The sequence below is a fragment of the Drosophila innubila genome, assembly GCF_004354385.1.
Source record: "Drosophila innubila isolate TH190305 chromosome 3R unlocalized genomic scaffold, UK_Dinn_1.0 2_E_3R, whole genome shotgun sequence".
Classification (NCBI taxonomy): Eukaryota; Metazoa; Arthropoda; class Insecta; order Diptera; family Drosophilidae; genus Drosophila; species Drosophila innubila.
The window spans coordinates 29,463,353-29,490,112 of record NW_022995380.1 but is presented as its reverse complement, the minus strand read 5'-3'; the positions used below and the strand labels follow the sequence as shown (position 1 = coordinate 29,490,112).

Below are 26,760 nucleotides of genomic sequence, written 5' to 3'. Positions count from 1 at the left end.
GAGGACTTTTACATTCACACACTTACATATATACAATGCAAGGTGGAAATGGTTTACGGACTATGAACTTAATAAGTATAAAGGGTATATTAAAGCATATAGTATAATTACTATATGATAAGCATAAAAAACACAATAAAATTTACCATGTCTGTCTGTCTGTCTGTCTGTCTGTCTGTCTGTCTGTCTGTCTGTCTGTCTATCTCTCTGTCTGACCGATCTCAGCGACAAGAGCTAGACACACCAAAATTTGCTAGGATTTTTTTTTTTATATTTTTAGTTTCATATCATATAATTTAATGATTTTTTTGGGAACCCCAAACTTTAAACATTTAATTTCGTTTTTATTCTTTTGGTCTAAATATTTATTTTATATAAATTTTTCTTTTAATTTTAATCTCAATAATTTTTAAAATTACTTTTGTTTAATTGCTTTTACCTGACGTTAAATAAATAAATAAAATAAATAATATGAAATATGAAAATCTTAAAAGGAAAATTTTTCTCTTAGAATTTTGCTGCGTCTGCCTTTGTTAATCTTAAAAACAAACGAATTTTAGAAAAAGCTATTAAAAGATAACTTAAAATTTTATTTTTTCAAGATATTATTTTTTTTATTTATTTAAAGTCATTTTCTTAACAAGTACAAAACTTGCAATTATTTTGCTTATGGTTATTTGAGTTTTTACAGAAGAAGTACAGGGTCTTTTACTTTCAGGTGCTATTTTGCATAGTCTTTCTTACTAGTTGTTTCTGTTCCTGTGCTGTTGTTTTCTCATGCTCAGACCCGCATGAAATAAACAACAAAAAAGCACAAAAATTGTTGCAAAGAGCATTTGGAGCAAGGCTACTAGCATTTTCCCAGTGGATGTGGATCGAGGGGAGAAGAGAAGGAGGAGCTGGAGCTGGAGCTGGAGCTGGAGGGGAGGAAGCTGAAGTTGTTTGGGGGCAAAGGGGCGATTTAAGGACTCGCCGCTTTTGTGTTGGACAAAATAGGTTTAATAGCAAGGGAACTTTACTGGCGCCCGGTTTCCACTCATTTCCTTTCAACAGAACAGAAGAGAACAGAAACAGCAAGAGAAAGAGAACCACAACAAGCCTCTTGCTTTTGATGCTCCCATTTTGTCTATTGTCGACACGCTTGAAGACAGAGAGAGAGAGAGAGAGAGAGCGAAAGAGAGACAGCACTGTCTGTCTATAGGCAAGGCAAGAACAATGAAATTTCCATATTTAGAAATGATTATTTACCTAAGGTAATGACTACAGGTAATGACCAAGCTACTGCCTTGCCTTGCCTTGCCTTTCTTTTTACTGGTCTGAAAGAACTACTCATTGTAGCCATTGAAAGGTGATTTACTAAATTACGACGAGTTAAGCCCCAAAAAGAAGACTAAAAGAACAGTTGGTGGAAACCATTTAAATATGCTGCCAAGTTCTGTTTAATTTACAACTTCTATTTAAAGTAAACTTTTGCTAATTTTACAAACACTTTCACGTTTTTGTTTCAGGACACGTAAATTGTTTAAGCTTTAAAACAAAAATTCTTTGTAAAATTAGTTTAGTTATATATCAGAAAATAATATCTACTTTAATTTTATATTTGAAATTGGCGAAATAAAATTTCGTTTCAATATTTTTAATTTTATTATATATCAGAAAATAATTTTTACTTTAATTTTATATTTAAAACTGGCGAAATAAAATTTCGTTTCAATAACTTTAGTTTTAATATATATGAGAAAATAATATATACTTTAATTTTATATTTGAAATTTGCAAAATAAAATTTCGTTTCAATAACATTAATTTTATTATATATCAGAAAATAATTTTTACTTTAATTTTTTATTTAAAAATTTCGTTTCAATAACTTTAATTTTATTATATATGAGAAAATAATATATACTTTAATTTTATATTTGAAATTTGCAAAATAAAATTTCGTTGCAATAACTTTAATTTTATTATATATCAGAAAATAATTTTTACTTTAATTTTTTATTTAAAACTTGCGAAATAAAATTTCGTTTCAATTATTGTTGAAATAAAAAATGTAATAATTTTTTTTTAAATTTTGCTGAACAGTCCAGAATGTATAAATGCTTTATATATTTCAATTCGATTAAAACTCACCTCGTTCCTTGAAGACAGACTGGACAATGGCACGGGGGCGGTTAGATCCACATCGACATCGATGTCGGAGATGTCATCGGCAAAGGAATCGGCCAGATGAGTTTCACCTGCTGTCAACTGTTGGAAATTGCCAGCATTTCCACCTCCACTTCCACCTGATCCCACTCCTCCTGCCGCTCCTCCTGCCGCTCCACCTGTGCCGTCAATTTGAGTGTCACCAAAGTTCTTGGACACGTTGCTGACACTGGAGCTTCTCTTCTTGCGTCCGCCTCTCCGTTGCAGAGTGAGTCGACCAATGACAATTGTCAGACAGAGAAGCACACCGGCAGTAACCGATATGATGAGATAGAGATAGAACTGCTCCTGATGCTCTGCGTGACCGCAAAGAGTTAGAGTTAAAGCAGAAAACGAGAGAGAACAAGAGATAATGCAAATTAGTTGATTGCCTTTGGCTTTATCTAAGGTACTCCTAATTTTCTAATGCCAAGCTACTTATGAGTGGATGAGAGTTAGTGGAGCACCATGATGGGTTTTACACTTGACTGATCTTCATTTTCTGTTTCATTTTAATTTTCCGTCTCGTCTGCATTTGCGTGGCAGGCACTAAGTTAAAGTTTTAATCGGGCGACTTTGTTTATGACCGAAAACGAAATCAAAAAGTTTTACCATGTGTGGTAAGCAACGAGCTGCATGCAACGTGCAGCACATGCAACTTTGTCTGGTTGACGGTCATAGGCCATAGGGGGAATCCCCTACCCTCCCCTGCCCTCCCCTCACCAACCCACTCAACTCTGCTGATGACAGCGCGTCCCAACGGGAAAGGAAGGAACATGAAAAGATGACTGCTTTTCTTCTTGTGCTTCTCTTCTCTTCTTTTTATTTAAGCATCGTCTGCAGTGTTTGGAATTGTGACATGGCTGTTGTTGTTATCGTTGTTGCTTTTGTTATTGTTGTTGTTGTTGCCACCAAAGTCGTGTGTGCTTATATGTGTGTGAACAAAAACTTCGATTAGTTACACATGAAAGCCTTAACTGAACGAACATGCCAGCGGGAAATACAGCGCACAGTGGGAAAAACTGCTCTTCTTGCTTATACTAATTTTTCAATTGTCAAATCTCGAAATAGTTTATTTTTACTAATCTAACCGATTAACAATACTTTATCTGCCTTCCCTATAAAACAAAGAAGAGCATATAAAATAAATATTTAAAAATATAAATGGAGTTCTTATAGTAATTTTATATTTTTTTTTAATTTTATAATTTTTTTTAAAAAAAATTCAGTTAACAGTGTTTCAACTACCTTTTCATTTATATTTGTTCAATTACTTTAGATATTGCCCAAACAATAGTATAAAAATAAATATTAAAAAAAAAATGCACTTTCTTTGCATTCTTGTGAAATAATTTGAAGAATATAAAATTTTAACGGCTATAATATACTCAACTCCAGAGATTTTGATGACATTTGCTTTAAAAAAGAACCAAGCGAATCATCTAGTATTTCTGATATGACAAATTACATTTTTCAAACATTTTTCCGAAATCACAATATTATTTAAGATTTGAAGTGAAAATTCTTAGTTTTTGGTATATTTTATATAATAAATAAATTTAATTAATTGAAAATGTATTTTACTTATTTTTGTAAAATAATAAAAAAAAGTTAAATAAAAATATTTCGAATTATATTAAAAATTTTAAAAGCATTGGTGCTTTTGGTTTCTCAGACTACGTAGTTTTATTTTTTTCCAGTTTTTATGTCGAAAGCGTTTTTTAAATTTATTATTTTTATAAGTCTTAAAAATTAAATTTTTATGTTTTTCTATAGTAAAAAACTCTAAGTAAAGATTACTAAGCTCTCAATCATTTTTGGATGTATACAAAAGGACTTTAAATTCAGATTTCTTATTGTTGCCTGTTTTTACCCACTGTGCAGCGCAGGGAAAAGAACAACTAGGCAAAGAGGGGTTTGGACGAAAGAACTCACTTCGGATGTAGAGATAGGTGTTCAGCCAATTTGCCAAGAAACCAACCACTTCGACACGTTCGGTGACAATGTCCTCATCGGTACAGTTGAGACCTATTGGCCCCCAATCATCAGCCATCTGACACTTGCGCCGATTGAAGAAGTTTCTTTTTTTCGCATAACCAGATTCTGTATTAGCATTGACATCATCAGAATCAGTAACAGAATTGGTGGCCTCTGTCTTTGTCTCGAGCTCGATTGCATTATCCACATCATTATTATCGGTTGTAGTGCTAATGTGGTCATTGGCCAATGTTGCCTCCTCAGCCTCCAATGGATGGTTGAATGACTCTTTTATGCGGTCCAACAAACGCACAGATGACTGTAGTCGCTCTGCGAAAAATGGCGTATCTCTTAGAGTGAGTTTGAGACTGAGTCTGAGACTGAGTCTGAGACTGAGAATGAGAGTGTGGATGTGACGAACTCGCTGCCATTCATTCATCCATCCATCCATCAAAGGCGCACGCGGATGAACATGATTTGACATTACTGTACGTTACGTATACGTAACGTTTTCTCATATACTCGTTTGCTTGAAGCGCCAGCTGGCTAATGAAGACGGATGGGCATGCTCCTAAAATATTTATGCACATTGCGCAGTTGAGGCACTTTGGCGTAAGTGAAGGACATGACGACATAGACTCCACCATCAAAGGAGCAGCAAACACGCTCGCAAAATCAAATTATAAATCTATAGTCTGCACTTAACTCTGATCTAGTCCCATAGCACATTAAGTTAAGAATTGAGAGGCACTCAGACCCATTACTTACCCTCCAATGAGGCATCATTGCGGGACAAGAGCGGTGGAAGCAGCGTGCTTGTGGATTCCTCTCCAGCCGAGCTCAAGTCAAAGTCAAAGGATCGTCCCACATTGGCACCTTGTAGCTTTGGAGCTGGTGGAATCGCCTCCGACTCCTTGTAGAACTGATCCTCGTCATAGAGCTCATCTTGGTCCAGATCCAGATCAGTCTGCTGCGGCTCATCCGCCTCTGGAGCCGTCTCATAGCGATCCTTGAGTACCTTGCGGGGAACTGCAAAAAGGGGGGATCATTTAGTATTTAATTACAATTAAAGTTAATTAATTAATTAATAAATGTTAAAAGCTACTTTCTAATTTATAGTGGGATTAATTTTTAAATACTCCAAAAATTTATTTAAATACTTTGTTTTTCACTTAATTATTTTTTTTAATGCAAAAACAAATTCTAAAATTACAATAATCAAACTTTGGTCGAAGCTATTAGTGAATATTTTTAAATTAAATTTTTAAATTTTAAGTACTTCTTATTATAAATAGGAATTTTTGGAAGTATTTTAAAATTTTGTTGTAATATTACTGACAATAATTTCTGAAAAGTTTCAGTCGATTTTCCTGATGTGTCGCAGATTTAATTTCTTAGACATATTTTCCGAGCTACAAAAATTGACTGGCATAAATTTATTAAAAATTTCACAAAATTTGATTAATAATTCAATCATTATTGGCTTATTTTACACAATAAAAAATTAACAATTATAATTTCTTGAATTAATATTTAATTGTAATGAATTTAAAAATTAAATAAAATGAAATCAAATTAGATATTTTTAATAACACTTTATAATATAAATATACAGCTTAATGCACTAAAAGTTGGATTCAGAAACACCGGCAATTTATTTTGAGTTGCTTTTCGGTTGTTAGAGATTTGAGAGAACTGTTCTGTATCAATTTGATTTTTAAGTTCTTAAATATTAACAATTATTATAATAGGTAATATACAGAAAATATATTAAATTACATTTTTTTATTAATTTATATTTTTATTTAAAATTTTTAGATTCAACTGAATTTTGTTCGTCACAAAATTGGATATCAGAAATTTTGGGGCCAGAAATTGCTTTCGTCACTAGACTTTTACCTCGTGTAGAGGTTTTTTTTGTGGGATAGGTAATATACAGAATATATATTAAATTAAATCAAAAGTTATATAATTCCCCTTATGAATAGGGTATAGTAGGGCATACTTACTGCATGTGTAGACGACCTTTAGATACATGCGCACATCCGTCTTGCAGGGTCGCCCAAAGGTGCCGGCATCGGCGGTCACCGAGCAGCGTCGTCGGCCATGACAGATCTGCATGACTGTCTCCGTGGCATAGGACACGAGGCAGGCTAAAATACAAGTCAGGGTTTAGTTTAGCTAGGGTTGGAGACTTGTAAATGGATTTGGGCTTACTTGGCTGTCCATTATCCTCACGGTTTATGAGGACATTTCCAGCTGGCGCTCCTTGGCCACCGCACTGGACACTTTCGCGCTCCGTGTGGCCAAAGGAGGCGCTGTAGATGGCAATGCGGGAGTAAGGATTGCACATCAGTGGCATGTTGTCATTCTCGCAGGCCAACTTGCTGCGGAATTCGTCTGAAAAGACAGAAAAACATTTATTAAATGAACGCCGAAAAATGTCTGTGCCTAAATATCTTCTAATTGCGGTCATTGGAATTTGCAAAGTCATGCTTAACAGGCGCAAAAAAAATATATAGAAATATATATAAAAATAGAATGTACATAGAAGTATGTACGCGTATGTGTATAAATAATTCAATTGGTTAACTTTATCGTCGTGACAACCATCTCTGCCACTTTGACATTTTGCAACTATTTATAAAATTAAATACATATAAATGCACTTATTTACACAATTGAACAATATGTATTTATTGTGTACATTACGCATACGCCCTGTTCAACTTGATTTCTCATTTGAATTAAATGCAAATATATTCAGGAAAAAATTGCACTTTTCCACATAAATTTAATTGCTGCATCCATCAAGAGGACAAACGGACATTCCCGATGGAAATCTTTTTCACCATGATATGTGCATGGTAATTGAATATCTGATTATATTTATCGTTATGGGACTGGGATAAAGTATAATCTGGAAGAATTGCGGCAAGAACTACTGGGAAATTAAAATAGGTAAAACAAAACTGTGAAGCTGCTTATTAGGAATTTAAAATTAGGTGACATTTAATTAAGAAAACTAATTGGAAAGTCAAAAATTAGAAAAATAAATTAAAAAGTAATTAAAAGGTTCCCATTTTTTTTATATCTCTAGCTCTTTTTTCTACTACTGTTCAATATTATGGTTTATTTAAAAAAATACTCTTTTTTAAATAATTATAAATAAAATTTGTCAGCTTAACAAAATGCAGAAAATGTTGAGTGATTTTTTCCTAAAACTTTTTTTATTATTTAAATTTTCAATTTTTTTATTTATTTCTTTTATCCTTTAGAAACGGCATAGATAAATTGTTATAATTTTCTTCCGTTTCTCATTGGCTCTACAGAGTGTACACATTTAGATAAATATGTTTACCAATTGCTGTCCTAAATATATAAGGACATGAGTCCACACATATGCTGACTTTGAGTAGTTTACCAATATATTTTTAGCCTGGAGTCAGGCTATCTGAAAAAGCAAATTTCTGGAAGTCGGCCAAACTAAGATATGCAATTGTGAAAATACAGCAGACAAGTTTGTAAGAATATTCATTTCCTTTGCTCATTTCATCTCTTTCTTTCTCTCTATCGCTCTTTCCATCTCTGTCGTTTTTGCTGAGCCGAAATAAAAGGACGCAGCTGAAGCAATTATGAGTTGCGGTGTTTAAGCTTCTGTTTCTTCTTCTTCTTTTCTCTGGTTCAGTTTGTGCCATCTCTTTAACTGTACTTATATAAATATATGTACATACTTATGTATTTATATGCATAGGTATGTATATAGGCATAAAAGCATATACTCTCGCACTCGTACATCATTTGATGCATACTAAAAAGAATATTCAGCGTGTTGAGTTTGGGGCTGGTCAGAGATGAACTTTAATAAATTTGGTAAATATTTGCATAGCCTGTTTACAGGGCTTGGGCCTCTGGCATTGACTGTCAGTCAGTCCGTTCTCCAACCCATCTCCACCTCTGTAACGCCCACACGTTACGTGCAGGACCATTCTATTGGGTGCTGTGATTCCTTACTCTTGCTCTTGCTCTTGGTTTTTCTTCTGTGAGTGCGAGTGCGAGTGCACGTTTTATTATGAAGAGACGTGAGAAAAGTTGAAAATTGCCATATTTTTATGACCACAATGTGCCGTCTGGCACGGTGTACTCCTTTCCTCCCTTGGCTCCCTTTCCCCAGTCCTTTACTCAGTGTGGCCTGTATGCAATACCAGCCTCAAGCGTTGAGGTCTGCTCTGGGGTTGGGGCTAAGGTTGGGCTCTGAGGTTGGGGTTGGGGTTGCTTGCGCATCCACGCACATAACCAGGCCGTAATTTTTCAACGTTTTCCACTCGTACTTTGCAGTTTTATTACTTGTCGCTGGTGTCCATAATGAGCAAAAGATAACAGACAATTTAGAAAAAGAGCAACAGAAAAAACAAAAAATGAGAAAGAATTAATTATATTACCTCACCGTTGCTCCTCGCCCTGTGGCCCTAATGTTGCCCCCGACAAACGTGCTAGGCAAGTACGTACACTCAGAAAAACATATGATGCCTGAAACGCTGCAGTTTGCCTTTGTTTTCTAAATAAATTTCTGAAAACTATGGTTTATTTTTCTAAAATGTGGGACCTTATTGAAAAGCATAAGAATCGCAACATATTTTCTAAAAATCATATAATTTGTTCTTTACACAAATTTTTAAGTCAAATGGAATTTAAAAAAAAAAAAACATTTTCTCAATAGATGTAATAAAAGTTGAATGCAGAATGAATAAAGAGGGCAAACCAAGATCAAAATGATATTCCGCTTTAAAATCGGTTGAGTTTTGGTGAAGTTATGACAGTTTGAACTTGGTCAGACTTTGAATATAGCAACTTTACAAGTCAAAATTTGTGTCCCATTTAGCATGATTTTTCACAAGAAAATAAAACGGCACAGAATCAATTTTAAAGTTTTGTTTTATACTAATTACGATATAAGGAGCTGATTAAAAGTGGAAACTGAAGATTTAAAATTTTAAAATTTCAAAATTCCAAAGGGGGGACCCTATGCTTTAAAATCACAGCCAAGATCTAGAATGAAAATAACTTTTTTAAAAAATATAATAAAGTTTGAATGCAGAATGAATTTAGAGGTCAAACCATGATCAAAAAGGCATTCCGTTTGAAAATGGGTTCAGTTTTGAAAAAGTTATGGATCTTTGAAGTTAGTCATACCTTGGACATAGCAACTTTACAAGTCAAAATTTATGTTTAATTTAGCATGATTTCTTACAGAAAAATGAAACTCGTCAGAATCAAACTTAAAGTGTTGTTTTATACTAATTACGACATAAGGAGTTGATTAAAAGTGAATACATGAGATTTAAAATTTATAATTTTTAAATTTTTAAAGGGGGGACCCTTGGCATGAAAATCGGAACTGAAATCCAGGGGGAAAATTTTTTTTTTGAAAATGAACTTAATTAAATTTTAATGCAAAATGAATTTAGAGGACAAATCATTATTAAAATGACATTCTGATGGAAAATCAATTCAGTTTTAATAAAGTTATGATAGTTTGAAGTTTGGTTCGTCTTTCCTGTACTAAAGCCGTACCGGTACAAACGATTCTGTTCTTGATGCTGGGAAATTGATAATATTTTCTTTAGTTAGAAAAAAGATTTCTGCAATTAAACATTTATTAATTATATTGCTACTGCTTTTTTCGGAGTGTACTAAGAGCTATGCGAACCAAGTGCCCTTTCCCTGCCTACTTGCCACTTGCCACTCCCCTCTTACTATTTGCCAACTCCCGACCGGCTGTGCATTTCCCTTTTCTAATTTGAATGGTGCGCTGGCTGCTCGTCTTTTGTCTCCCTCCTGTTTGTTTCACTTCTTCGGTTTGTTTGTGTGCTTTTTAACAAGATAACATCTGCGTCACTTGTCACAAAAAAATAAAAAAAAAAAAAAAACAAAAAAAAAAATTGTAAGTAACACAAAAAATAAAACGAAAACGTAAAAATATTTGAGCTAAATCTGCAAAGGGCTGGCCTCGGCTGAAAATGGCTAAAAGCCTGACGCAAATTACCAAAGAATTACAGGGAATGCACAGCATAGAGTGGAGACTGTCTTTCTTCTCTCACTCGTTGTCTCTTTCTATTGAATTTGAATACAATTTGAAAAAAATTGAACTGTCTGTTGGGGGCATTAAGAACTCGTTTAACGTGTATTATCCGATGCAGCAGTATGGCAACAATACCAATTGAGTAGTGGAAATGGTAAAAAGCAAATCCTCTGTTCCAGTTGAATCCGAAAGCAGGTGAAAAACTCGGAGAGGGTTGATAGGAATCAGAGGGGGAGGGGGGGAGTTTCGGTTAGGTGCTTTATCTGTTCGCTTATCGGCTTCTGTTTGCCGGATGATTGCGATTAAACACGAATTGCTTAGCGGATCGTAAATAATCGAGTGCCATTAGCCCAATCGCCATCAGTGCGAGTCGAGGAGTGACGAGCTGAATTGGGGTTCAGGGACACGGAACTTGGAACACGGAGCACGGAGCACAGAGCACAACACGGGACAAGGCGACAGCTCTGAACGAAATGCACAGGGAAAACTATGCAAATAACTCAGCGAAAAGTTTATTCAACTATTTTTTTTAATGTTCGCAAAATGCAAAAGCGCAGCTGCATTTTTCATTATGCTTCTAGCTGTATTAAATCTAAAGCACAATCTGACCCACCCAAGCAACCACCCAAACACCCAAGCACCCGTCGCATCCTTATCAGCCCAGAGTTCCATGAAGTCGAGTTCCTCATTAATTTTATTTAATGCTCGCCATAACAAAAATATGAGAGACTCTGTCGCTGTCAGCTTTTAGAGTTAGTATTATGCAAACACCTTCTCATTTGTTACTCTGAGTGTTGTCCTGCTTTTGTTTATTGCTTTTATGATTATGCTTACAGCGCTAATAATAATTCAAATTTATTTTACATGTTTGATCAACAATTAAGCTTGGTTTGCATGCTCTACAGTCATATAGTCACTTTTCTGTTGCTTTAGCATTCAATATTTGCGTGATTTCTCCCCTTTAACTTTATCGCAAAAATTATTCTCTTGGGTGGCAAATGGACATTCAATTTAAGTTCGATTGAGCTGAAGCTCATTATCAGAGCTTAATTTTATCCAGTCAGCATGAACGTTCCATAAGCTGTGAATCTTTGAGTGTTGTTAGCTGTTCAGCTTAATATAGATTTTTTTTTTTTTTGGACTTTAACAAAACTAAAGAAAATATTAAATCGCAATTAAATCGTTAACTTATTGATTATCGTTAAGTAGTGATTACTCTTTTATTTTATTATGTTTATTTAGTGACTTTAATTAAGTTTTTAACTAAATATTATAATTTAAAAAAATATAAATCTAGAAACTTGAAATTTTTTGTTAAACAATTTTATCGATTGAAGAAATCAAAATTAGTTAAAAACAATTGAGCAATTAAATAAATTTTGTTTTTTATTACATTTAAACAAAATTAGAAAAATTGGGCTCAGGAGCTCTTATAATCTTGCTAAATTTAGCGAACCATCTAAGCGAAACTTATTTTATTTATTTATATTCGAAAATGTTTAGATTATATGCAGCTTTGGCGTCATAATAAATCATAATCAGAGAAGTTGACTATAGAAATTTAACTATGATTTTAAAGGGTCTCATCTTTAATCTTACTATGTTATATTATCATTGATGAGTTATATCTTTAATGCGAAGTTTACTATGAAAATTCAGCTATTTAATCTTTAAGAAATCAGATCTTTAATGAGAAGTTTACTATGAGAGTTCAACTATATAATCTTGAATAAGTATCATCTGTACTGAGAAGTGAACTATGAAACTACAGCTATATTATATTTAACAAGTTTCGTATTAAATCAGTATAAGTTTATGAAATTTCAGTATATTTATGCCATTTACATATGGTGTTAAACCACATTCAATTTATGTTATTTGAAGATGCTTAAGTGCCCTTTGAACTTGTTTTCAATGAGAATTATGAATGGAACTGCACAGGTGCTCGAATGCAGATGGAATTTCAACAAAGAGAGAAATGTTTTGCTCAAGTCAAAAACAATTTTGGTTGTTTGGCTCAGAGCTTAAATTGATGTTTGCCACTTTTGCATCTGGCAAATATTTATTTTGCCGCAGAGCAAATAAAATATATCATGGTTAACGCGACAAGGACAACGGCAGCACTTTCCCCTCTCCCCTCAACCCACACATCTCTCTCTCATCTCTCTTCTCTTGCTGCCTTCATCGTCAACGTTTATATTTCTTTTAAGTGCATGCGAGTGTGTGTAAAGTGAAAGGTCCCGCTTGGCTGACCTCCTAAAGGGGTCGCTGTGCTCTGGTTTTACGTTTCGCCTCTTTCCATTCTGCTTTCTCCTTTCTCCTTTCCCCTTTCTCCTGCTGGGCATGGCATACTTACATGGACGGCATTTGTAGGCAATCTCCACGAATTTTCGTATGCCCGAGCAAGGATCTCCAGTTGTGTGCGTTTTGGAATTCGCAGCGAACTTGCAGTGCCTCTTCTTTTGGCAGGCGTCCACCACAGTCTGCAGCAGGGCGTACTATAAGAAAACAGAGATACACCGATAAGATATACTGTCTCTACATGCATGGATATATGTTATAAGAGTCTAGTATAGTAGTATAGTATGGCCATGAGGGTGCTATTGATAGAATATTGGGCACAGATGGCAGCTGCAGGCCGCACAGGACACATCCTTGAATCCTTGCACCACTGGGAGCAGCCAGCACCTTCGGCTACCCGGAGTAAAAGTCATAAATCTCTGTCGGCCTAGCAGAGATAAAGCTCGAAATGCATTTTATATGCCTCGCCAATTCGAACAATTCGACAGGCGCATAAAGCGGCGCCCAGATGTTGCATCTGCTTATAATGTGGCATCCACTTGCACTCGCAGCCATTTAAATAGGGTTGCCATTGTTGTATAATGCACTTGATTGCCGTCGTGTGAGAATATCACTATGTTTACAATTTAATTAATTATCTATTTATTGCGCCTCGGGTGCGGATAAACGTGCAACAAACATAAACAGACTTGAGAATTAAAATCAATAACTACTAGAAGCAAAGGCTACAGTCGAGCACAATCGACTGAAAGAGACTCTGTACTTATTCTGTTAAAATCAAATGTCGCCTCACTATGTGTTTTATTTATATAATTACTTTAAAAATTTACTTTCTTCAATAATTTGTATAAGGAAAATATTTTTGTTCCTTGAAAATTAACTAGAAAAATATATACATTTTAAATGTGTTCTCAAAAATTTCATAACATTACGTGCAAAACGAAATTACTATACATTACTTACTACACAAAAATTAAAATGGATCTTTGACACAGTAACTGCAGTGCAATTCATTATTAACAGACCGGTTTTTATTTGACAAGTACAGGGTCTAACTAAAACTTAATTATTAGCTTATATCTCTGATTGTCATTATGATAATGACGGACTTTAAATGACAGCGCATCTAATCTAAGATTAAATCTCAGTTATTTGTTATTAAATGTTGAAATGTAAACTTTGCATTAAGCACATTTAATAAAGCAAAGGAGTATACTTATCCTGCAGGCAGGATAATGACAGATTTTAAATGTAATCTTTGTTAAATTTGCACTTATTTGTTATTATTCCTAAATAAATAAATTGAAGCAGTTTTGATACCTTTTCATTAAACCCATTCAATAAAGCAAATGAATTATTCTTATTACTGTAATTGACAGCAGGAAAATGACAGACTTTAAAAGACAATGAATTTAAGCTAAGATAAAGTTGCACTTATTTGTTATAATTCAGAAATAAACACATTAAAACAATTGTGATACCTTTTCATTAAACACATTTAATAAAGTAAAAGGAGTATTCTAATACATATTTTTGTAATTGGCTGCTGGACTAGAAAGAGCCTTTAAATGAAAGGCCATTTAATCTAAGATAAATTTGCATCTATTTGTTATAATTCCTAAATAAACAAATTAAAACAATTGTGATACCTTTTCCTTTTCCAACACATTCAATAAAGTATAATTCTTTGTTTTTGGCTGTCAAGTGTTTTGATTTGTTATTAATTAGTGAGATTCTTGGCAAACCACATACTGTGATTCAACTGCAAAGATGGATAAAGGCCGTAATTGGATTTTGAGGTTGCCCGCCCCCCCTTCCTGCCACGCCCCCAAAGATGCTGCGGCGTCGTGTGCCATCGTATGGATGTAAGTCTATCGATTGGACTGTCCCATAATAATTTGTTTACTCTCGTTTCTCGTTTCTCGCACTCCCTTACGACCTTCTGGTAGGGTGGGTGCTTGGGTGTTTGGATGGTTGGGTTGGATTTGGCTTCGATGCGTACTGGGATTCTGGCATAAGCGTAAGCTGGCCTTAATGCGATGTGCCCATAAGTCAAGAGCCGCCCACGAGGCCGAACGCAATTCAGTTCCGCTTTAAGGAAGCGCCGGAAATGAAGCGTGAGTGTGTCCTATCCATATCCCCAGTCTTGCCTCACTTTTCCTTGTGGTTTTCCATCACTCTATCTCTTTCTCTATGTGCTTAAGCGTATGTTAGAGCACAACACATACATGTTGTAGATATACTCGTATGAAGTCATAGTCTTACACGAAATTGATGTGCTCAATGAAACGCAATCAGCGCTCCTTCGTCACAGGTCCTTTTTGAGGGATATGGTTCAATGAAAAATTAACCACTACATCGGGTTCAGAGTAAAGCTGCCAACGGAGACCAAACGACCTCATAAATGTGACAAATTGCGACATACTTCCCCTATAAAACATACATACATGAGTTTAACTACAAATTTCTTATACTGAATTTAATTTGGTTCAACAAAATTCTATGGAATACTTTATGTGTTTCTTCCTTCCGTGTTGAATAAATGAAATTTGCAATGTAGATGAATTGAGCAGGTCAATATTGTAGCTTGCCTTTAATACTCCACTCTTTAGTGGTCTACATTTTCTACACGAATTTTGACAAACAATAATAAAAATAACAAAAATAGGGAAAGAAAGCACATAACAAGAAAACTCGAAAGAAAAAAAAATTTTGTAGAGATGTGACCAGAAAATCAGAAAAGCAGAAATAGGTAAATAGAAATTGATGGATAAAATTTAAAAAAAAATTATAGTTCCCTGTCCTTTTTAACGTTTAGTTATGAAACTACGATGCTTGAATTTAGAAATTAAAATTTGAGTAAAGTTTAGAAAGAGGCAAAATATAATATGTGAAATGAAAAAAAGTTGTATCAAAATTCGTGTTATTTTTTATAATTCGTTCAATAAATTCAGTCGGTTTCAGAAATTAATGGACATTTTTCAAATAAATAAACTAATGATTTTCGTAATTTTTGTATTCCCTATTTTTTGCTTTCTTCATTTCATTTGCTAATCTCGTATTGCTTTCTTTAATTGAAAATTTTATTTTTTAATCTCTGTTTTGTGAGAATTTTTTAACAATATTCGTAACTCACACGAGGCACAATAAATGCGAGTGATCAATTTTGCCAATCAAGAGTCCTTAATGGCCAGCTCTTTACACTCTATAAGCTGTACTTATAATGCGGCTTGAACTATTGGTTTGTTGTGAAAAATCATATATTTTCAAGTGTTGATGGGTGAGAGATTTGGAGCAAAGATTTACACATAAATATGTACTTCTAAATGGTGTATTGGGTGGGTTTAAGCTTTTGCCGGGTAAGTCTCTAAAAATGTTTTATGATTTATGCCTGCAGCTTGGTCCAAAGTGAATCGAATCGATTTTCATTATGAATTATTGCTGTTTTTATGGCATCGTTCTACTTCACTGATTTACTTTCTGCTGCTTCTTTTTTCTGCTGCTCTCATGTGTGTGTGGGAGTGTGTGTGTGTGTGTGTGTGTGGGTTGACCAAAAGAGAGCTATTTTATCGCGATTGTATGTGTTTTGAGAATGTCTTTGAATGCACGTTGTGGAATCGTGCGGAAAATGGGAAAAACACATTTAGAAGGCAAAAGGTAAGCCGAAATGTGGTCTACAGGTCTGAGAAGGGGGGAAAGGGATAAGGAGCTCAAGTCTTGTTGCAGCATGTGAAAGGATAATCATACATACATATGCACTTATGTGTGTGTGTGTGTGAGTGTGTCTGTGTGAGTGTTGAACACGGCTGAGCCTTTGGGGTTTTTATTTTTGCTTCCTACATATGATGATGAGTGCGACGATGATGGAATTGCAATTATACTGATTCAGCTTACCTGTAATCCGCTTACGGTACACGTTTCCGGCGGTTTGACTTCGATTTCGGTGCCGCTGTGGATGACAGCATCGCCGGCACTTCCGGTCGTGGTGAGGTCCTCTTGCGAGACGGGCGGACACAGACTGTGGTCGGATAAATCTGTTCAAGTGGACGAAAGGGCAATTTTTGGTTGTTGTTGTTGTTGAACGTGTCGTTGTCATTTTCCAAGTACTGAAGAGTGGATCAAAGGGGGAAGAGAGTGAAGGAGGTACAAGTGCTCTCAAGTGAAGCGGAGTGTGGCCTCGAAGTAGATACAGAATTCAGAACTGACCATTTTCAAATATGGCCAGCATACGTATACTTGATATGGGCGTATGTGAAGCAGAGTTCGCTTCTCAATTTGCCGTAAGTGTGTGTGTGTGTGTGCAAGTGTACACAGAAAGAGATGGAGTGGGAGACAGATAGCACACAAATAAGTAAAACACAATACGTACAATTGACGCGTGTAACGTACAAACTTTAGGCAACAATCAATCAATTGCGATATTGGCATTCGCTTCAGTCCAAGAGCTCCGACCATTCGTTGTTCAGTCCACTCAAAGCTGAACAAGCATCCTCCACTTCCTCCTACATCTCCAACTCCATTTTCATCTTCACATCTGTACACTGATAAAAAACATGGTCTAAAATCAAGGCTTTTGGTCTAAAACACGCTTCGAGAACACAAAATTCTAAAAGTTAGAAAACACATCTTGGTTTTGGGAACATTTTAAATAAGACCAAGCTCTTAAAAGAATAAAAGTTCTGAAAATTGAAGTCAGCATATAAAACTTTTAAGATAGATTTTTAAATTTATAATTGTTTAATTGTTGTTTTATTTTGATATAAAAAAAATGATTTTCTGGCTTGATAATTTTTTATAAATATTAATTTACTATGTTTTTCTTCGGGAAGAATGGGTCTCGAACCCGCGGAGTTCTTAACAACTATTAGCTTTAAATAAATATGTATTTATACTTTATTAACAATTTAAGATTTTATCTTAAATTAAGATTTTATATTAACTGCGACTTTTTAGATTAATCTTCTTAGTATTAGTAATTCGGTCTTCAAATATTCTTATTTTAAAAACCATATATTTAAGATAAATGTTCTTGATTTTAGAAGTAGTCTATTTCTTTCAGTGTACAGATAACGCTTGGTTCCTCCTCAGCTCGCACGTGACAATGGGAATGTGAATGGGGAATGGGAATGACAAACTTACCTCCCGCTCGTCCATATTGGGCTAGCTCTATGGAAATGCTAGTGCCACGTGGACAGCTGAGTGACAGCTGCTCTGAATCGCATCCGGCACGTTGGTACGTCCGCAAGGTGGCCGCCAACAGAGCTGAAAGCAAACAAACAAATGCCGAAAATCGGACTGCATTAATACATATATGAGTACGAAGAAAAGTCGATAAAGCGCCAAATAACGCACAGGCAAAGTAAACAGTCTACAGTCAACAGTCAACAGTCTAACAAATTGTATGCACACACTCCCAATGCCAATCGAAGTTGAATATTTGATTCCATCTAACGATATTGAAATATATGGGGAACAAAAAACAACTGGTGGACATTTTTTTGTAAACTTTTTCCATTTATATGTGTGTTCAAATAATATGCTGCCAACTGTCGAAAAAGCGTGCACTTACTGCTAAGAGACACTGTGCAGACTTCAGTTAAACTATTTATGACTTTCTACAATCATTTGCAACAAATATTTAAAATGTATATTTGAAATCAAAAGGCAAATCGATTTTAAAATGATTTTTATGTCAGTCTTATTTTCAGTTTAAAGCGTTTGCTTACTATAAAATAGTGATGGAAATCAAAACTTTGAATCGATTTTGCATCATCAACGTTACAAATATCGAGTTTTCGACAATCATTTTTTAAGTGTCAGAGGAAGATATGGAAGAAGGGATTAAATCGGCAAAAAATTTTGATACATAATAAAACTAGAGACCAAACAATGAACAAATTGGCATTCCGCAAAGGAATCGAAATAGGTATGGAAATAATATGATAAAAATGGACAGTGATCGAAAAATATAAAATTTTTTAAATATTAAAAATTTTGATGCAGAATCAAAGTGGAAGCCAAATAATGATGAAAATGACATTCTGCAAGGAAATCGGTTAAGTTTTGACAAAGTTATGCAAGTTTGAAGTTTTTGAAAAAGTGTCAAGGGTAAGGTATGGCAATAATATGATAAAAATGGACAGTGATCGAAAAATATAAAATTTTTTAAATATTGAAAATTTTGATGCAGAATCAAATTGGAAGCCAAATAATTATGAAATTGACATTCCGCAAGGAATTCGGTTAAGTTTTGACAAAGTTATGCAAGTTTTAAGTTTTTGAAAAGTTGACAAGAATAAGGTATGGAAATAGTGTGATAAAAATGGACAGTGATCGAAAAATATAAAATTTTTTAAATATTGAAAATTTTGATGCAGAATCAAATTGGAAGCCAAATAATTATGAAATTGACATTCCGCAAGGAATTCGGTTAAGTTTTGACAAAGTTATGCAAGTTTTAAGTTTTTGAAAAGTTGACAAGAATAAGGTATGGAAATAGTGTGATAAAAATGGACAGTGATCGAAAAATATAAAATTTTTTAAATATTGAAAATTTTGATGCAGAATCAAATTGGAAGCCAAATAATTATGAAATTGACATTCCGCAAGGAATTCGGTTAAGTTTTGACAAAGTTATGCAAGTTTTAAGTTTTTGAAAAGTTGACAAGAATAAGGTATGGAAATAGTGTGATAAAAATGGACAGTGATCGAAAAATATTAAATTTTTTAAATATTGAAAATTTTGATGCAGAATCAAATTGGAAGTCAAATAATGATGAAATTGACATTCCGCAAGAAAATCGGTTAAGTTTTGACAAAGTTATGCAAGTTTGAAGTTTTTGAAAAAGTGACAAGGGCAAAGTATGGAAATAGTGTGATAAAAATGGACAGTGATCGAAAAATATTAAATTTTTTAAATATTGAAAATTTTGATGCAGAATCAAATTGGAAGCCAAATAATGATGAAAATGACATTCCGCAATCAAATCGGTTGAGTTTTGACAAAGTTATGCAAGTTTGAAGTTTTTGAAAAAGTGACAAGGGTAAGGTATGGAAATAGTTTGATAAAAATGGACAGTGATCGAAAAATATTAAAATTTTTAAATATTGAAAACTTTGATGCAGAATGAAAATAGAGACCAAATAATGATATAATTGACATTCCGCAAGAAAATCGGTTGAGTTTTGACAAAGTTATGCAAGTTTGAAGTTTTTGAAAAAGTGACAAGGGTAAGGTATGGAAATAGTGTGATAAAAATGGACAGTGGTCGAAAAATATTAAATTTTTTAAATATTGAAAACTTTGATGCAGAATGAAAATAGAGACCAAATAATGATATAATTGACATTCCGCAAGAAAATCGGTTGAGTTTTGACAAAGTTATGCAAGTTTGAAGTTTTTAAAAAGTGACAAGGGTAAGGTATGGAAATAGTATGATAAAAATGGACAGTGATCGAAAAATATAAAATTTTTAAAATATATAAAATTTTGATGCAGAATTAAATTTGAAGCCAAATAATGATAAAATTGACATTCCGCAAGGAAATCGGTTAAGTTTTGACAAAGTTATGCAAATTTGAAGTTTTTGAAAAAGTGACAAGGGTAAGGTATGGAAATAGTATGATAAAAATGGACAGTGATCGAAAAATATTAAATTTTTTAAACATATATAATTTTGATGCAGAATCAAAATAGAGACCAAATAATGATAAAATTGACATTCCGCAAAGAAATCGGTTGAGTTTTGATAAAGTTATGCAAATTTGAAGTTTTTGAAAAAGTGACAAGGGTAAGGTATGGAAATAGTGTGATAAAAATGGACAGTGGTCGAAAAATATTAAATTTTTTAAATATTGAAAACTTTGATGCAGAATGAAAATATAGACCAAATAATGATATAATTGACATTCCGCAAGAAAATCGGTTGAGTTTTGACAAAGTTATGCAAGTTTGAAGTTTTTAAAAAGCGATCAGGGCAAAGTTCGCAAAAAACGGACAGTGATGAAAGAAATAAAATATTTTTAGTTATGATGCTGAATCAAATTAGAGTTGACTTGTAGATATTTTATGAAAAATAATCGATTTAAAGTATTTATATATATAGCTTCAACCGATTCCCTCGATCGTTAAGAGCGATGATTTGAAAAGTCTTTAATTGTGTATGGTGAATTGAAAAGCGTAACATTTTAAACACAAATACTTAAAAATAAATTGATTTTTATTTTGCCATTATTGTATTCGTTTTCCCATTTTCATTTTCATTATTATATCGACAATGGTTGAGTGGCTCGAAAATAGATATTAATTGTATTTAAGTATTATTAAAGTGAAATGGCATTGATGTGCTCTCATTGTTGCTGCGTAAAGTGAAGTGAAGTGAAGGTAAGTGAAGTGAAGTGATGAGAAGGAAGTGTGTGGCAGGTGAAATTGGACTGGCGCTTTTGGGAATCGAAAGGAAAACGTATAGACATATGGAACGTGTACTCGTATGGGAGTCGGAGAGTATACGTAGAGCCTGATAGAACCAGAGAAGTAAAGTAAATTGAATTTCCATTATGCAATCGTTCAGTCTTCAACTTAACTGACACTTGACACCTAAGCAAACTCAGACATTCAATTTCATGTGAAATTATTTCCCAACATTTTTTTTTTTTCTCCTCCCAATTTAGCATGTGAAAAACAACAATAGCAAAAAGAAGAAGAACAGCATGAAAACAAGAAAAAATTGTCTGCCATTTGTTTCTGTTTATTGTACATTTCTCTTATCCACTTTAGAGGCGACAATGCTGATGGGGGCGTGGCATGGCGGGGCGTCCTTTGAGCCACTGACTTCATTACCCAAATTGTTTACGTGTGTGTGTGCGAGTGTGTGTGTGTATGACTGAGTGTTTACACTACAAAACAAATGCCTTACAATGGCTGCCAAAAAGAGTGGCAGGGGTTAAGGGGGTGGTAGTTGGGAGCGTATGAAAATGTGTGCTATAAAACGCGACTGGGGCAAAAAGTTTGTATATGTAAGGATTACGTGTGTATATGAAAAAAGCACACGTGTGTGATAGTATAATATTTCTATTATTGAAAACCATTTCACGGCGTGAAAATGAAAATATCTAAAACAACACACAACACCTTTCCAGACGTGCCTAATACGTGTGGATTTAAACCTGTCACTTGCTTGTAATAGGCTTTGAAAGGGAAAAACAATACGATTATGATATCACTAAATATATCATAATCAAGGCTGAGGGACTTTTAAATGTTGTCGATTCATCTTATTGTTTTTTAGAATTATCTCATTTTAATTCGGAAGTCGGAAAATTCATGCGAATTTCGAGTATTGATATAAAAATTACCGGAAAAAAGAATAACAGAGAGAACGTTTAAAAAAATTTAAATAAGGCTGGAAAAACGAAACAAAAACTAGAGAATTTTAAAAATAAATCATTCAGATCTACAACATTACAAAAATTTTAGTATTTTTAGTTTAGAAAAATTCAAGCAAAGTTTTTCTGGCTCCAGTTCAATTTTCTCATCAAATAGTGAGATAAATATATTTTTATCTTAAGCTCAAAATAAAAATTTATTTAAATTTAGTGAAATTTTTATTAAATGAATTCCAGATTCGGCTATGGAACTTTCCTCACTACTGTATTATATTTCGGTCAAGCTCTAGATGTCGCAATTTGCTAAGTTTTAGCTATCTTTTTTAAAATTTTATTTATTTATTTTTTAATTGGATTTTCCAGCACTACAAGTATAAACTTATTATTTCATGTGCTAGTCATTTTGCTATTCTGTGTATTCTGCCCAGTTCTGTGTTCCTAATTAATCTCCCAATTTTTGTATTTTTTTTTTAGCCGGATCCGCAGAGTTGGGACTCTTCTACCGCCATGATTAAGTTGCCAACTTTCAGCGAGTGGCATTTTCAGGCATCTTAATAATTGTAATTGCTTACTGGATATGGCCATTAGAGAGGTATGCCTCTGACAACAACAAGAACAAGAACAACGACAATAACAGGAACAAGCAGAAGAGCAAGAAGAGGAGAACAACTGTAACAGCCTCCAGACAGCGGTAAACAAGGTACAAAGTACGCATTACATGTGTGCCACACTCGTGCTATATTTTCATATAAATCAGAAGCCAGGATGCGCATCCTGGACGTCGCATCTACACGACGTTTTACGACCGCGATGATAGCAGCAGTTGGAGCAGAAGGAGAAGGAGAAGGAGAAGCAGAAGGGGGAAGGAGAAGAGGGAGTGAAAAGTCGTTGTCTTTAGGATCAGCCCACCTGGCAGGCAGACACTCCAGGCGGACGTAGCATGCAAATTTATGCGACATAAAATGATAATAACTCTTTCACTTTTCATAATTTTGGCAAGCATTTACCTGGCTGTTTAGTTGAGCGCACGGCGACTTGCCCCCTTTATTCAACCCCCCTCCCCTCAATTCCCTGGCAGCAAAGTAAACGCAAGTGTTATTACACGTCGAGCAATAGCAGAGCAAATAAATGCTGAGAGTAGACTGAAGTATACCCTTCAAAGCCTAAAGCTTGAACACAAGATAATAAATTCGTAAAGCACATTTATAAATTTATATAACTATGTAAATATGATTGAAGTAGCAAGAGAAAGGATAATGTTATCAGGGATCCTAACGATTATAGTTAAAAAAGATTATTAAAATTATAAATTTTGCTATGTAAATTATAAATAAATATTGATATTGAATTATTCTTTCATAATTTTTTATGTTTAGATAAGAAATAAGAGCTAAAATAAATTTAGGAAAATTATAAAAAGATTGTTCTGCAACAGAAGTACACAAAAATAAATATTATATATATTTATTTATAAAGAACACAGCCAAAGTCCAGGCAAAAAAAGCGACACATAAGAGTTCTAAAATAATAATAATAAAATATAGTATATCTGGAATTTTTTTCATCAGTCAGATAATATTATTAGGCATGATTTTTTTAAAAAGGAGCTGGTTTTATAAGTAGTAGAGTAGACTAGAGTTCTAAAATAATAATAATAAAATGTAGTATATCTGGAATTTTTTTATTCAGTTAGATAATATTTTTAGTCATGATTTTTAAAACGGAGTCTAAAATAATAATAATAAAATGTAGTATATCTGGAACTTTTTTATTCAGTCAGATAATATTTTTAGGCATGATTTTTTTAAAACGAATTCATCGAATTCTTTTCGGGTTTCTTCGTTTAGTTTTTAAGAGATAACAATTAAATTCAACACATTATAAATTTAACTGAAATGCATTTATTTAATGCAAATTGTCATACCCTGTCTGATTTGTAATGGACTGGGTATGCGCACGAAATAGAAAAATAAGAATATTAACGACCCTGCGGCTTCAGTTGTTGCATGGAATGTGGCTAGAGAGTTGAACCTGGCTCAGAGGTGAACTCAGCGCCATCTCTCAGCCAGGCCAGGCCAGGACATGGTGAGAGCCTGCCTAAGAGAGAGAGTCACTTGAGTGGGAGGATGATGTCGAGCTGCTCAGCATCCTGTCGCCTCCAGTTAAATTTTACAGCTCATGCAAGACACTAAAAGGCATCGTATATGGAATGACAAAGGCGCAAGTTTCTTCATCTTATGCCATTCTCTGTCCTGTGTCACCAGCTCCCCAGGCAAAGGCAATGCCAGTAGATGGGAGATTAAAGCACATCTTAATGTGAGCCGACGACTCGGGGAAATGTGAAACAAGCGCGTAGGCCATGAAACTTTCCGGTCTCCGTTCTCCAATCTCCTCTCATTCCTGTTCTCTGTTATCAACGCGACCCAAGGCGCCACTAGAGAAGTACGCGAAGCTACTCGCATTTTGACAGAATTTCCATCTCCGAATTTTCACAGACAGTGTGAAGAAGATTCGGCCTTCCCCGCCCACTGCTATATGAGGTGGGCGTGGCATTGCCATATGTACCAGAGGTTTTTGTACTTCAACTTGCGTGCGTGCGTGTTATCTATCTATCTAGAAGTATTAAAAAAGTGAAGTAAACATCCACAGCAATTGAATATTTATGGTTTATCTCTGCTGTAGCAAAAAGTGGCAAGTTTCCCCTTCTCAAGCATTCTCAAGTGGAAGCGACAGCGACAACAGGATAAATTGCAAGCTTGGAGCCAAAAGTTGGAACCGAAAACAAGCTCATCTACTCGTACTAACGTGGCCTTGAAATTAATGACCCAGACCGTAAAGCACTTGAAAAGAAAGTTTTCATAAAATATTATTTAATTATCATTAAGCTCACAGATGTGTTGTTGCTTTTCGCAAACAGGAAGCGAGTGCTCTCTCTCTCTCTCACTCTCTTATACTCCACTTCTACCAGAGTATAAGAGCATAGCAAAGTTTTTAAGCCAGCGGCCGAAAGAAAATCTGGTTTTATAATTTATAGAATGCTAATTTGAAAAGTGCAACACAAAAAATTCAATAAATATTTAAAAAAAAAACATATTATTGAGAAAGTTAAAGTTCCTCTTTTGGTCATAACTAAATCTGACAAAAACTGATATTTACAAAAGAAATCATCGAAATGTAAAGCATTTATTAAACTTTAATATTTATTCAAAGTAATTCTATATATTTGCAACTTTTGTAATACAAATAAAAGATCTATCTTATATTAAAATTTTATTGAAAAAATAAATAAAATAATATAGTAATTTTTCATTAAAAATTAATAATAAACTATTATTTATTTATTCAAAGTAATGCTATATATATTTGCTACTTTTGTGATACAAATAAAAAATTTATCTTATTTTCGATTTTTATTGAAAAAATAAATAAAATAATTTAATAATTTTTGATTAAAAATTAATAATAAACTATTATTTTGTTTTTTTTTTTAAATTTATACCAAGGTTAACTTTTTTATCTTCTCAGTTATTAATATTAAATTAATATAATATTAAATATTGAATTCTAAATAATTCATTTAAATAAACAACTAAATAAATAAAATACAAAATTGTTAATATTTTATAAGCAACGTTAGCTGAAAAACAGAAAAACATTTAATATCATGACAATTTTGTTCGCCTTTTAAGCTGTGTGCATTTTTAAGAAATTTATCCTTGGCAAGGCAATTAATTTCTGTTAGCGTGATGGCTTTAATCGATAAGCTCTAAGAATATTGGTAGCTGCTGTCAGAGATGGCCAAGATGGAAGATGAAGATGGAATGAGCCACATTACGCAACGGAATCCATTTCATCTCAAGGCAAAGTCCCACGACCCTTCGACTATAAAATAAAATATTATATATAGTATGTCAAGAAATGTTTCGATATCAAGTCAAGAATGATTTGTATATGGGCCATGGCCAAAATGGACAATGTAGCACAGATTGGCAGCAGAAACAGCATCAGCGGCATCTCTGTTAGCTGTTCGAGTATCTACTGTGACGGGCAGTTAATTAATGTGGTTTAATTTATGATTGTTTGCTTTGCCTGCCCTATTAATCATTAATGACGAACATAAATATTTGGTTGCTCTCGCTTACAGATCATTTGTGAAACTTTCGCTGCTCTCAACTGAAACTGGACAACGTCAACACACACAGACACACACGCACACACATACATTCAGTGTGTATTTGTACTTAATTATGATTTATACATAATATATATATATGTGTATACATATTTGACTGAGGACACAACGTGGCGTTGAGTTTTTACGCCTTGTTGGGTTGAAGCCTGGCGCCTGCATTAGCTAAAAAGCGACAGAGGAGCTACTATCTAAACCATTCCCCTATCTCCTTTCCATCCCCATCCCTATCTCCTCTCTCTCTCACTCTCTGTCAGTCCCTGACCAGGGAGTGTAGCTGTGCCAGGGGATGGTTATTGCTGCAGATAAAACGCAAAACCAACGCGAAATTCTACATGTAGCTGGAGCTGTTTCTCTGCCTGGTACATTGTAAAATACGTTGTACGGTGTATCTGAAATGTATACATGTAGAAACAGTGTACCCGACTATAAAATACCCCTGAATTTTTAACTACGACGGTATGTAAATTAATGCATTAATCTTGACATTCGTGATACTTAATAAAATAAGACAACAATAACTACTCTTACATTTAATTTATAATAATGGTCCTAGCTTAAAACAGGCCTAACTATCCCTATATTTAACCTATATTGATGATATTAAGTGAATTTGCCGAAAATAATACATTAATATGTT

At 34.0% G+C, this 26,760-nt stretch overlaps 1 protein-coding gene across 1 annotated transcript in view; it reads right to left on the bottom strand.

Moving 5' to 3' along the window:
• Window positions 1-2,246: 2,246 nt before the first annotated feature.
• Window positions 2,247-26,760, bottom strand: part of LOC117789526 — a 40,305-nt gene continuing 15,791 nt past the window's right edge. The window contains exons 3-11 of the mRNA XM_034628557.1: window positions 17,687-17,809; window positions 16,442-16,581; window positions 12,603-12,744; window positions 6,382-6,564; window positions 6,174-6,317; window positions 4,933-5,193; window positions 4,123-4,494; window positions 2,368-2,504; window positions 2,247-2,327 (exon numbers count right to left, since the gene is read on the bottom strand). Coding sequence (XP_034484448.1) covers window positions 2,247-2,327; window positions 2,368-2,504; window positions 4,123-4,494; window positions 4,933-5,193; window positions 6,174-6,317; window positions 6,382-6,564; window positions 12,603-12,744; window positions 16,442-16,581; window positions 17,687-17,809 — 1,583 coding nt within the window. The remainder of the gene's footprint in view (window positions 2,328-2,367; window positions 2,505-4,122; window positions 4,495-4,932; window positions 5,194-6,173; window positions 6,318-6,381; window positions 6,565-12,602; window positions 12,745-16,441; window positions 16,582-17,686; window positions 17,810-26,760) is intronic.